This window comes from Felis catus, chromosome A3 (assembly GCF_018350175.1).
Source record: "Felis catus isolate Fca126 chromosome A3, F.catus_Fca126_mat1.0, whole genome shotgun sequence".
In the NCBI taxonomy this organism is placed as follows: Eukaryota; Metazoa; Chordata; class Mammalia; order Carnivora; family Felidae; genus Felis; species Felis catus.
In genome coordinates, this window is record NC_058370.1 from 55145203 (window position 1) to 55159494 (window position 14292).

Below are 14292 nucleotides of genomic sequence, written 5' to 3' on the forward strand. Positions count from 1 at the left end.
AACCTTCACCTCCCGTCTGTCCGTTCCCTGTGCCGTATCTCCGTGAGCCCTTGTGGAGATCCGAGAGGGAGCGGTTAGCTGTGACGATAGATACTCCACTCGTAAAGGGTGTTTGCAACACTGAGGATATGTGGCAAGATGCAAACAGAACCACGTAACCAGCATTTGCTACAGCTTCCTTAGATTGTTTTGTGAATGGAGGGTTAATGGAATAAACGGAGGCCCGTCATAAAGGAAAGGCAGCCTTATTTCGTGCCAAAGAGGAGCCTGCAGGTGGCTCCAGGGAGAAAATCCCTCAAAGTAAATAACTACCAAATAAGAGTCTGTAAGCCTGCCTTACACGATTTTCTCACGTGTGTGGCTTTGTCAGTGGATTGCTTTTACTTTCCTTTATAAAGAGGAGTTGAGCTCTCTCGGAGGCATTTTCAAATGCGAAAACCTCAGTGCTCTGTCCCCAATTTTATCGACTGTAGTTTGATTCCACCACAGTTTCTTGTAGCTAGCTCCTGGAAAGGGCTCTGTTGTATGGCCTTGCTAATTCTCTGTGCTGCCTAATCGAAATTAAGACTCATAACGGTTAATGGCATGGGTGGCTTGTACTTTCTTTCTGCCGTGGATGGCTCATTTCAGCATTAGTATGCGTCTGGGACATACAGGTGCTGGGGAGGGCGGGTCCCGGGACTGCTGGTATTCGCTAACCATAGTTTGGGTGTAGATGTCTCATTTCAGGGTGATGGGCACAAACATATTTTCTGGTAACAACAAAAGTTGAGGTCATGAGCTAGTGAGCGTACACTGGCTGATTTTTATGTTTTTAAACAGATTTTATTTTTTTAAATTTTTTATTAAAAAAAATTTTTTTTAACATTTATTCATTTTTGAGAGACAGACACAGAGAGAGTGCGAGTGGGGGAGGTGCAGAGAGAGAGGGAGACACAGAATCCAAAGCAGGCTCCAGGTTCTAAGCTGTCAGCACAGAGCCCGATGCGGGGCTCGAACCCACGAACCGTGAGATCACGACCTGAGCCAAAGTCGGACGCTTAGCCGACCGAGCCACCCAGGCACCCCAACGGATTTTATTTTTTAAGGAAATTTGGGGTTCACAGCAAGACTGAACAGAGAGTACAGAGTTCCCATATGCCCACTGCCCCCATACGTGCACATCCTCCTGCACTATCCACATCCCCCTCCAGAGTGGTATACTTATGATAATGGATGAATCTACACTGATACATTAACATCACCCAAAGTCCACGTTTACATTTGGGTTCACTCTTGGAGTTGTACATTCTATTGGTTTGGGCAAATGGAGCCATCTTTATGGTGCCATGCAGAGTATGTTCATTGTCTTTAAAATTGTACTGCACCTGTCCACCTGTCCACCTGTTTCTTTCACTTAGTAGTATGCATTTAAGGTTCCTCCATGGCTTTTCATGACTTGATACCTCAAATTTTTACTTTCTGGGAAAAAATTCTTTATCCCAACCACCTTCTTCTTTAACAAAAATTTCAATTTTAATGAAAAAAAATTGTATTATGGAAAGCCTCCATAAATATATACAGTAAAGAGAATATTATAATGAACTCAAATGTTCCCATTCCTTGCTAGTTGTTTGATTTATGCACCTGACCGTTTGCTCGATTATCCTAGCATCCTGGGCATCATAGCACTTTACCTATAAACCTTTCAGTATGTAGTTCTAAGTCACTTAAAAAAGGAAAAAAGAGGGGCGCCTGGTGGCCCAGTAGGTTGAGCGTCCGACTTCGGCTCAGGTCATGATCTCGCGGTCCGTGAGTTCGAGCCCTGCGTCGGGCTCTGTGCTGACAGCTCAGAGCCTGGAGCCTGCTTCGGATTCTGTGACTCCCTCTCTCTCTGCCCCTCCCCCACTCATGCTCTGTCTCTCTCTTTCAAAAATACATAAACATTAAAAAAAAAAAATTTAAAAAAAGGAAAAAAGAGGGGTGCCTGGGTGGTTTAATTGGTTAAGCGTCCAACTTCGGGACATGATCAGGTCATAATCTCACTCACAGTTCATGAGTTTGAGCTCCGTGTCGGGCTCTGTTCTGCTTTGGGTTCTGTGTCTTCCTCTCTCTGTGCCCCTCCCCTGTTCACACTCTGTCTCTCTCTCTCAAAAATAAACATTAAAAAATTTAAAAAAAGAAAGAAAGCCACAGCACCATTACATATCTAAAAATTTTTAACAGTAATTCCTTAATATCATCAAATATCAAGTCATGCCATATTTCTCCTGTTAGTTACAAATATGCAGAGAAACATGTAAATACCTATCTACATAAATTTATGTTTTAAGTATATGTTTATTTTTCAGCTTGATTGAATCAGACTCTGCCTGAGGCCAGTATACTGCAGTTGACTGATGTGTTAAGCTTCTCTTGGTCTGTGAGTCCTCTTAAGGTCCCCTCCCCTTCCCTTTTGATTTTTCCTTAATTTTTGGTTGAAGAGGTTGGATCATTTCACCTATAGCATCCCACGGCCTGCATTCTGATGATTGTAACCCCTTATATTGTTTACTATGTCAGGCTGACCTTCATGTTTCCTGCCAGCCTGTAATTAGGGTGACAGGTTTTATCAGATTCAAGTGTTTTTTATTGCTTGTTTTGGGGAGAGAAAAGGCTTCGCGGTAGGACTTCCATACGGTTGTGTAGTTTCTTTTTTTTTCTCTCCGTGATGTCAGTAGCTATTGATGAGTGAGATGTAGATCCTTAAATCATGGCGGGGGCGGGGGCGGGGGCGGGGGCGGGGGCGGTTGCTAAATGGCAACATTCTGTTTCTGCCCATTCCTCCTTCATACCTTAACTAGATTGCCTCAGTGAGGAAAAACTTCTTGTATTTGGTCGCCCCAGGTACATTGTGTAAGACAGGCAGAACAAGAAGGTTGATCCCTTCTCATCCAGAATGACACTTTAAAAAGTATCATTACGCTTCATGGATTCAGACCCATATGGTACGTTTCAGTCTATTTGTGCTTGGTGAGGGTTTATCCAGGTTGACTGCTGAGCCCCCTTCACATGACCCTAGAACTTTGATGTCTCCCTTGCCTTCTGGTGTGACAAGGGGTTCTAGGTTCATTTTGTGCATTTCCTGCCCTAGATCTGGTTTCAGCCATTTCTCTAAGGACCCCTGATGTTTAGAGACCACAGTCTGGGTGCTAGAGCTGCTTGTTGTGCGTTGTTTTGAGGTCTCTTCAGTGGACAGAGTTAGAAGGATGCATTTTTTTAATGGTAAAGTCCATTCTGAGATCCTATTGATAGAACCACTTCAGGGCTGCAAGGGCATTGACCTCATCTGTCTCTTAGTAAACCCCTAGCCCGACATGGCTGTTCCTTTGATTTATCTCACAGGACACACAACAGAATGACAGTACTGACACCATTGTTCCCATAGTGTAATGGCTGGAAAAAGTTTGATTGTTATAGTTCTTTTTGTCCTCAGGGTAGGGCATATATAACCTGTCAGGAATGTGCAGTCACATTACTGTGTTCTAAAGTCCCTTGGAAGAGTTCCCCTCTGTGTGGTTATGCCACCACCTGGATATACAGTTCGATTAATTTGTTTTATTTTACTTTGGATATTTAGGAATTGCTTTATTTTATTTTATATTTTTACATGTAAATATTTATAAGGTTCCAGCTCAGGTGGATGCAGCAAGGTATATTCAGAGAGCTGCTATCCTGTCCCCTTCACTTACTCTCTTCTTCTCCCGTAGGTAACTTTTATTTTTAGGGTTTATCCTTTCATTTTTAAGGGAAAAATACAAACAGATGTGTAAACATTTGCATCTCCCCCCTTCTTGGCTTTTTTATTTTATTTTAATGTATTTTGGAGATCCTTTTGCCCTATAACACAGAAATATTCCTCATTTCACAGTTGCATGCTCCTTAGTCGTGTGGGGGCACCATGGTTGTTTTAAATCCCCTATTGGGGCATATGGGTTTTTGCGAGTTTTATGGTATTAATAAGGACTTATCTTTTTGTATTTTCCTGATGGATCTGTGGGAATGCCTTCTATAAGTAGGATCATTGAGTCAAAGTAGATATGCATGTGACTTTTGCTAGGTATTGCCATATTCCTTTGATTAGAGATTGTCCCATTTTCTGGGGCGCCTGGGTGTCTCAGCTGGTTGAGCGTCCGACTTCAGCTCAGGCCATGATCTCACAGCTCGTGAGTTCAAGCCCCACGTCGGGCTCTGTGCTGACAGCTTGGAGCCTGGAGCCTGCTTCGGATTCTGTGTCTCCCTCTCTCTCTGCCCCTAACCCACTCGCATTCTGTCTCTTTCTCTCTCAAAAATAAATAAACATTAAAAAAAATTTTTTTTAAAAGATCGTCCCATTTTCTGTTGTCCCCAGCAACATATGACGATGCCTGTTTCCCCTCAGCTCTGCCAACAGAGTGGAGTATGTTGTCAGACTTTTGTGTTTTTCCCAGTCTGGACATAAGAAATGGGATCTCAATGTAGTTAATTGCATTTCTCCTATTAGGAGTAAGAGTGAACATTTTTCATACATTTAAGAGTCATTTGCATTTCTTTTGATGGGAATTATCTGTTCTTTTCTCTCCCCATTTATTTTGTGTTCCTTACCTATTTAGATACCAACTTGTCTGGTGTATGTTTCAAATATTTGTTTACAATTTTTGCTACATAAAAGCTTTTCTTCAACATTTCTATATAATCAAATGTATTAACCTTGTTTTTCACTTTATTGCTTCTTGATTTTGAGTCATAATTAGACAAGAACTCTACCACTGAACCACCAATCCAAGCAATTTTGAGTCATTGTTAGAGGTTTCCTTCTCTTCCGGTTATGGACAGATTTACCCATGTTTTCTGCTAGTACTTTTATGGCTTCCTTTTTTTTATAGGCAGAGTATAAGGAATGGATTCAATTTTATCTTTTTCTGTATGACTGTCTGTTATGTCCACAAACTGATGGCAGAACCCACCTTTCTATCACTGATTTAGGCAGCTGCCTTTAATGCACTCTCAATCTATGCCACTGGGCCTGTCTCTGGATTTTCTGTTTTGTTCTGTCAGTGTGCTTGCCTGCTTATAAACCAGTAGCTGACTGTTTCCGTTATAAAGGCTTTATAGTGAAAACATTTGACTAGTGTCACTTGTAAGTGCTTTCGTACGTTACCTGTATACAGCTTCTGTATACGGCATAGCCGTCACACCATCGTTACGCAACTTCAGAAACTGAGTTCAAATAAATGAGTGTAATGACTGCAAATGCACCTTTCAACATGTGAAAGCTATATATTTTCATTTTGCTGTCGTTTCTCCCTGAAGACGGTATGTGCTCACCCCCCGTGTCCTGAGAAACCACTCTTCCCTTTTTGTGTTAGCTTACATCTTCCCATTTTCAGCAATACTTGGTTGAAATTTTCATACTGTGATTGAGCGCTGTCACTTTCAACTCTGTATTTTGCTAATCCTTCTTGGAAAATGCAGACGGTTTAGCTACTCCTGACTCCGTGTGGCCCCCTCCCCGCTCCCAGCTCAGAGAAGGGGGTCCTCTGACATTTAAAGGGTGCACAAGTTGAAAATAATGCTTTTTTTTAAAAAGATGTACAATTTACACATTTGTTACATTTGCACTTGACTCTGACAATATAGAGACAGTAGAATTTGTCACCTGCTTAGCAAGTGTATAGTTAATTAGTGTGTGTTAATAACAGTGCCTTCTGTTCCTACGTGGTTTTGTGGCACCTTATGCTGTTTGACCTGGGCCCCTCAATTGCCAGTTCTTGCTCTGCTCTTTTATTCTAGTGATGTCTTCTGCTTTTTGGGTGTGTAGAAGCCTTTGTTCTTGGCCTCTGGTTTCTGCCCTTTTCATTTCGAGAAACATTCATGTCAGGGCCTCTGCGCTGCATACTTCCTAGGTCGGGCGATACCCAGCCGTAAGCGGGAAATGCAGTCACCCGGATTTAATGCCAAGATGAGGCTGGACCACGTCTTGCTGTCCATGTTCCCACGAGAGTGTGCTGTTCAGAACACGGTTACTTGACGGGAAGTTTCGCAGCATCCTCAGGCTCGCTGTATGCTGGTCCCTCTGGGGGGTTACGTTGGCCAAGTGCCTGGGTGAGTGGCGTGCCAGCACCTGTGCCCTCGGGTTCTTTTCAGCTGGCTGGCTCTCAACACACCGAAAAGTCAGGATAGTGCTAACTGAATTTCCTCCTCCAAAGCTAAGTCCTCATTCCAGATTCTTCATGCTTCCCAGAGCTCTGCACCTCGGGTGTCTCCAGCATTTTTTAATGCTGGCTGAATACTTGGGCGATGCAGCTGGTGGGCCAGTTCAGACCGTAATTATGTCCTCTCTGTTACTGTAAAACACTGGAAACGCCAAACCCCGTGCCTTCAGTCCCAAGTTCATCTACCTCTGGGACAGTAGCAGATGGCTCTTACTGATCGGTTCTGCCTTCTAGCTCTGAGTTTTCTCGGTGGAGTTTTCCGTGTCTCCACTGATCCTGACTTCTTACCTGCTTTGGAAAGAGCTGAGATCAAAGGGGCCTCACCAGCCTCAGGAGCAGCCAGCCCTTGGTTGCGCTCTGCAGAGACATTTTCTGGTTTCTGTCCTGTCCTCCTGTATTCCGCTGTGGCTTTGGGTGTGCTCAGTGCACCAGTTTGTTCCCCTTCAGGAAGCATGCTGCTATCGCCCGAGAAAGCGCTGGAACCCCAGGCTCCCTTCTCCCAGAAGTCTGTGACCTTGAGTTCGTGAAGTGCAAACATCGCCTCCTACCCACATCCTAATCTCTGTTTCATTTTAGACTCCACGTGGTCGTGTTAATCCCGAGGCCAACAGCCGCATGGTGGCCCTTGACTCACCTTCTGTCTTGTTCCCACTGAGTCAGATGCCAGGTTCCCTGATTCAGCTCTGGAAGTCACTTTCCCCTCCGTTTTGCTCCAGTGCTGGGCTGACCGAGGCCTCCTTCCTGGTGGTGGGCAGCTGCCTGGCCTCCCCTGGGTCCCACTCCTTGCACACAGCCCCCGTCCCCACTCCTGCCAGGCTGGCCTTCCGAAGCACCTGTGACGTGTGACAAACACGTTTTGTTACTTACCGCTTTACTGCTCAGCCTGACTACAGCCCGCACGTCCCATTCCAATCCCGACTTGACTTTCAGACAGGGTTCACCCTGTTCTGGCAACACATGCTTTCCCCCACTGCTGCCCCCTGTCCCGGTCACCTTCCTGGTGCAGGCTGCTGTTTGATCGCTGGGCTCTGTCTACACTTGAACTCTGTCAGCACTCAGAAAGCTTTTTACACCTTTCTGTGCCCTGGTCTTTATCTCCTGTGTGGTAATTTTTATTTTACGAATTTCCCTGTACCCCTTCACCACTTGTGAATCCTTGAAACGCTGGTCTATCACTTGGTAGCTATCTCTGTGCTTCATGTAGTAAGAGTTCACTGAATTGAAATCGCTACTTGGTGTTTGCCCTTTTTTCATATCCACAGTTAATAGGCGAGCTTTCTTCTCTGTGCGTGATGCGCTCAGCGAGAGCCATGTATTCTTTTAATGTGTTATATACTCAATTTTATGCTGTTACTAAAAACATTGCAGTGACCATCTTGGTACTTACTAATTGGCGCTAGATTTAAAAGTAGAATCAATTAAAGTGTAAGTGTATACTCAGGGGCGCCTGGGTGGCTCAGTCGGTTGAGTGTCCGACTTCAGCTCAGGTCATGATCTCACAGTTCACAAGTTCGGGCCCCACATCGGGCTCTGTGCGGACAGCTCAGAGCCTGGAGCCTGTTTCGGATTCTGTGTCTCCCTCTCTCTCTGCCCCTCCCCCACTTGAGCTCTGTCTCTCTCTGTCTCTCAAAAATAAAGAAAAATAATTAAAAAATTTTTTTTCAATAAAACAAAGTGTAAGTGTATATTCAGTTTTGGTAGGTAATGCCAAATTATTCACCACAGTGTGTTTTCCTTATAGTGATACTGGTGTCATCAGTCTGTAACCTTTGGCCAGTCTGATGGATAAAAGTTGTTTTTTGACTGCTTTTTTTTTTTTCATTTAAATTTGTGCTCCTGGTTATTAATGAATATGAGAATCTCTTTATGAATTTTCAACCATTAGCATTTTTTGTCTTTTGTGAATTACTAATTTATAGCCTCTCTTTCTGTGTTTAGTCTTTTTCTTTTTTTTTTTTAATGTTTATTTTATTTATTTTTGAGAGAGAGAGAAAGAGAGAGAGTGAGAGTGTGAGGGGGAGTGGAAGAGATAGAGAGAGGGAGAAAGAGAATCCCAAGCAGGCTCCACGCTGTCCGTGCAGAGCCTGATGTGGGGCTCGAACTCACAAACCGTGAGACTATTACCTGAGCTGAAACCAAGCGTTGCACACTCAACCAGCTGAGCCACCCAGGCGCCCTGAGTTAGTCTTTTTCAGAATGATCTTTGGAGACTTTGAAGGGTCAAAGGGAAATATGTAAGGTCAGAATGGTTTACCTTAGGCAGTTGTAACTCCTTCGTGGGACACATAACACACACACACACACACACACACACACACACACACACACACACACACAGTAGGCTTAGTGTGTTATCCTCTTTTTTAAAAAAATAATTTTTTAATATTTCTTTTTTGAGAGAGAAAGTGCAGGTGGGGCAGGGGCAAAGAGAGGGGGACAGAGGATCCAAAGCAGGCCCTCCACTGACAGCAGCGAGCCCAGTATGGGGCTTGAACCCATGAGCTGCAAGAGCCTGACCTGAGCCAAAGTCAGACACTCAACCCACTGAGCTACCCAGGCACCCCAGTGTTCTGTCCTCTTGTCAGAGTTTCGGTTCTTGCTACCACTTGCCCAGAGCCCATAAGTAGCATGTTAAGCAGGGTCCAGCAGTGTTCAGAGCAGTGTCATTCTTCATGGAGGGCCTCAGCGTGTGTCCGTTGAGAGCAGGGCGCATACACCCCTGTGGGTCCTGCGTGATACCCATTTTCAGCAACCGCCTAATTTAGAGGAACAGAGCTATGTCTGTACCTGGTTGGCTGCAGTATGTTTCAGTCTTTGTAACTACAGAAAATTTAGGTGAGTTGACGATTTCATGGGTTTAGGAATTTTGCTCATATGGTATAGTTGAGATATTTCCCCTTGTCCTTAATCTTAAAGCTGTCTCCAGATCTCTTCCTGTGTCTCCCCTGCCCCTCTCTCCATCCTGTATGGTAGAAACCATTTGTCGTTTGCAGTAGCAGCTGACGATTTGCAGGCACCAGCGTGCTATTTTAAAGGTGTTTTATGTCAACTCGTTTGAAAACCAAGTTAAAATGAATTGACTTTCCTTCGTGAATGTATTAATTTTGGTAAACCCAGTATCTGTGGACTGTATATGTGTAGCTCATTTAGAAATGGCTAGTTTGGTGCTTTATGTACACGACAGATAAGCAGTCATTTGACGTGGAACTTACAAACACTTAACAGCAGTCTGTCTCGAAGTGCAAATCTGGTTCTCTCCCTGCATTGTAGAGTACGTATGTCCAGTAGTAGCCTTCAGCTCTGAGCAGGGCCCGCTCCTTATGGGACACCTTGTGGAGCGCCTGGCACATAGTAGGAGCTCAATAAATATCTGAGTGACAGTGTTCAGTATTCATTTGACAAGGAAGAGCTGTAACTTGGAGATGCAAGCCAGTTGGAAGACTGGATATGAGAGAGAGCTTGCGAAGCTGCTTAAATTGTTTGGAGGTAACTTTTTCCCCACAGGTGACGACATGTGCTTTATATACCTTCGTGTGGGTATATGTAAACTTTTTTCAAGTTCATTTTTTAAAATTGTATTTTAAAGAGAGAGAAAGAGAGCTTAAGCGGGGGAGAGGGACAGAGGGAGAGAGGGAGAATCTCAAGCAGGCTCCACGCTCAGCACAGAGCCCAACACGGGGCTCAGTCCCACCACCCTGGGATCCTGACCTGAGCCAAAATCAAGAGTCAGGCGCTCAACCGACTGAGCCACCCAGGCGCCCCTAAGTTCATTTTAAGTTAGAAGTAAATACAAGGTAGACATTCAGGGGGAGGTGGTTTTCTACACAAAAATGAAGCCATGGAGGGGTTTTCACACCTGCAGCGTAGGACATCATCCTTCCTCTCCCGAAACATAACAAAGGAGGGGGTGGTGTGCGTTCTGCATCCAGACACGTCTACGGACAGAAAAAAATGCCGTACTTATTTGGAGGCCCGACTGACCCTTCCTATTTTTACAGGCATGTTTGCCACGGTTGCCGGTATATCTCAGCGAGCCCCCGTGCACTGGTCGGAGAACGTGATTGGGGCAGCCATCTGCTTCCCGTATGTCATAGCTCTGGATAACGAATTCATCACGGTGCACAGCATGTTGGACCAGCAGCAAAAGCAGACCCTGCCCTTTAAGGAGGGCCACATTCTCCAGGATTTTGAAGGTACCACTTTACACAGAAATCATAATGGAATTTCGTTATCAACCCTCTTGTGACATTTCTACAGTAAACGTTATTAAGGGTCCATCGGAGCCGGGCCTCATGGTAAGTTTGGAAGACACACAGGTGATGGTGGTGCAGTCTCTGTGCTCCAGGGGCCCCGAGGTTAAAGGGAGACAGATATTTGAACAAATAGCTGCGCCAGTTTAAGAGCTTGATAAACACAAAGCAAGGCCAATTGGGAGAGCAGAGGAGGAATTGTTTCCTGGAAATAATCAGGGATGGCTTCCTGGAGGAGATGGTATTTGAGCCAAACCTCTGAAGATGAGTAGGAGTCAGCCGAGCAGATTTGGTGTGAAAGAACCTTCAGGTAGAGAGAAAGGTGCCTGCTGAGAGGGAGCCCTGGGCTTCAGGACATGCAGGCAATTCAGTGTCACTGGAGTACATCATGCATGAGGTGGCCTGGCATGACACCAGGCTGGGGCAGACCCGGGCAGTCGGGAGGGACCTCCCCTCGTGTGCAGCCGTGAGCTGGGCAAAGGATTTATTTTACTTTTCCTAAATTTTATTATGAACATTTTTTTTTATTTTTTTTTAACGTTTTATTTATTTTTGAGACAGGGAGAGACAGAGCATGAACAGGGGAGGGTCAGAGAGAGGGAGACACAGAATCCGAAACAGGCTCCAGGCTCTGAGCTGTCAGCACAGAACCCGACACGGGGCTCGAACCCATGGACTGCGAGATCATGACCTGAGCCGAAGTCGGCCGCTTAACCGACTAAGCCACCCAGGCGCCCCTATTATGAACATTTTTAAATGTACTGAAAAGTTGAAAGAAAAACAAAGTGAGGCACCATGTACCATTGACCTAGACTCAACACTTATAAACATTTTGCTGAGCTACTTAAAAATAAGTAAAAGACATCACGCCATTTAATCCGAAATACTTCAGTGCACAATCTCCTAAGAATTAAGGTATTTCCCCATGTAACCACAAAGCCCTTTTCACACCTTAGAAAGTGAGCCATGTTCAGATTTCCCCAGTCATCCTATGAATGCCTTATATGATATTTTCTTCAAACCAGGAACTGATCTAGATTTATATGTTACATGTGCCACTTAAGGATGTTAGCTCACCAAACATCGCCCTTCCTGTTCTGGATGCTGGGGATATAAACTTACTAAGACTCTCGGCCTCCACATTAAGCATGGCATACCCAGTCGGGGGCCCTGACGCATGCATCAGGAGTGTGTGTTTCATAACAATATCACGGTGCCGTGTACATCGAGTGGCAGAGGTGGGCACGGGGTCACAGGCACATAGAGGCTGCCGACATAACCCACCGTAGGTGCAACCAAGGGGAGACTCCTTGGGAAAGGGGACCCCAGTGCAGAGAAGGGACAGCATCTCCTCTGAGTATGAGAAACGTTACTTCGGCCGTGATATAGAAGGCAAATAACCTGGACAAGAGAGCAGAGTGGAAAGACTTAGGAAGATGTGACAGTAATCCAGGCAAGGAAAGATGAGGCCTTCAGGCAGTGGGGCCAGAATGGAACAGTGGGTTCCCGGGAGAGAAAAGCGGAGAATCAGAGAAGGGTTGGCTGATACCCAGTCATCCTTCAGACAGGAAGAGAAGATCGTTCTGTTGCTTGCTGCGGACAGGTGATGGTTTGCTTCAAGAGCATCTCCAGACAGGAGCGGAACTCAAGGCTTCGGAGCCGGAGCGCAACTTGCTTTGCAGCTCTAGCTTTGTGGACTGTCTGCACCGGGTCTCCCAAGTAAAACGAGGGCAATGGGTGATGGGGTTGGCCACAGGTCAGGTGAACTCACGGGGCTGCAAGGAAATGATTGAGGTCACGCCAAGACCTGGGCGTATTAGGGTGGGAGGTGAGTATGAAGTACGGTTCAGAATGTTGTGTCATATAATTTTAGTTTCCTATAAACTATCATGGAAAGAAAAGAATTCTTAAAAAACATTTTAGGGTCATAATCTTCACTGATCATTTGCCGTAATTGATCTGTACAGCTTCTTTGGGCTTTCTGTTATGTATCTACTCAACTGATTTTAAATTTTGCATAAACGGCAAAAAAGCCTGTCTCGTACTTTGGAAATGTGGTATTAGTGTCCCCCCCCCCCACTTTTTCTGACCATTGGCAATATGTGAGGAAGAAAAGAGAAGCACTGTAATTGATAATTTCTGAAGGGATTCTGTGTTGAGAGAACTGTGATGAAATCAGTCATCAGATCGGTAACGATCCTATTGGGAAGAGCGTGTGTTCTTTCTCTTTCCAACACTGTTGATTTTTTTCCCAGGAAGAGTGATTGTCGCCACAAGCAAAGGAGTTTACATCTTGGTTCCGTTACCCCTGGAAAAGCAAATACAGGATCTTCTAGCAAGCCGTAGAGTGGAAGAGGCTTTGGTTTTAGCCAAAGGAGCCCGGAGGAACATTCCAAAAGAAAAATTTCAGGTTTGTAATTAGCTGGTTACAAGAAAGCATGCCTCCAAGCCACCGGTTAAGAAACACTCAGGTTTCATTAACGTACGTCGGCCCTCCCGATGCACCGCAAGATTGCTTTCATGTCTGTTAGTTTACTTCCTCAGCCCGTTCACATCATACAGATATGGAGGCAAGTTGCAGTCGGACAGCTGAACCAAGGTCTCACTGCTAACAGAGGCCGAGTAATTCCTGTGTCTCACGTATATAACACGTTGTGTTTCTAGTCAACTTTCTTCTTCTGTGGGCCTTCAGAGAGGGGTCGGGGGATAGTTCTCATAAAGGGTAACGACGCCAGCTTCATTTGTCTCCTAATTTAGAATTTGTGTTTGTTGGGATGGGGTTCAATTTTAAAAGTTTAGATTTATCTAAACTATAGGAAAAGCTTTGTGAGCCATGCTCTTAAACTACCTAAGACTGCAGAAATCCATCTGGTTAATTTCCATAGAAGGACACTTTTAATGCCCTTGAGGCACCAGCTTTAATGTGGTTGGTATGATAAATAAAACCAATCCAAGAATCATAAGGTATTCTTACATCCAGTGGAATCAGGTTCCCTAAAAATTGCTTCTCGGTCAGTCGTTAGTTAGTTCACATTACTCTACATATTTGAAAATAATGAAACATAGTAGGGTGTGTGTATGCTTCATTGAATATGGAAACTGATCATGAAAAGTTCTCATGACTTAATCATGATCCCTTGATGGTTACCCAGCAGTCAGATTTCCACATGACTAAGTGATTGTTGTGGAGTGAAGTAATGCCTTCTGGCCTCAATTGCTTTATGCTGTCAAATGAAAGAAGACCAGACGTGTAATTTATGGTTATGGGTATGAAAGAGAGCTTTTTTTTTTTTTTTTTTTTTTTTTTTTGAGTATAGTGGACATATAATGCTATGTTACTTTTAGGTGTACAACATAGGGATTCAGCTTCTCTAAATGTTATGCTGTGCTCACCAAAGTGAAGAGGCTGTCTTTTCTATGTTGAAAGATTGATGAACCTTCCCTCTTTATTCCCGACTTTTTAAAATTTCAGTCCAAGTTAGTTAACATATATAGAATTTAGTGATTCATTGCTTACATATAACACCCAGTGCTCATCCCAACAGGTGCCCTCCTTAAATGCCCATCACCCATTGAGGCCATCCATCAGCCCTCTCAGTTTGTTCTCTTGTATTTAAGAGTCTCTTATGGTTTGCCTCCTTCTCTGTTTTTATCTTTTCCTTCCCTTCCCTTCCCATATGTTCATCTATTTTGTTTCTTACAATCCACATATGAGTGGAATCATATATTTGTCTCTCTCTGACTGACTTAATTTGCTTAGGATAATACATTCTAGTTTCATCCACTTTGTTGTAAATGGCAAGATTTCATTGTTTTTGATCACCGAGTAA

The 14292-nt window shown here is 44.3% G+C and overlaps 1 protein-coding gene across 3 annotated transcripts in view; it reads left to right on the forward strand.

The window, feature by feature from the left end:
* The window catches only part of TGFBRAP1 (transforming growth factor beta receptor associated protein 1), a 68734-nt gene that overhangs the window by 26868 nt on the left and 27574 nt on the right, over positions 1-14292 (forward strand). For all 3 annotated transcript variants that reach the window (XM_045053986.1, XM_003983878.6, XM_023251547.2), the window contains exons 3-4: positions 10211-10405; positions 12718-12872. In XM_045053986.1, coding sequence (XP_044909921.1) covers positions 10211-10405; positions 12718-12872 — 350 coding nt within the window. The remainder of the gene's footprint in view (positions 1-10210; positions 10406-12717; positions 12873-14292) is intronic.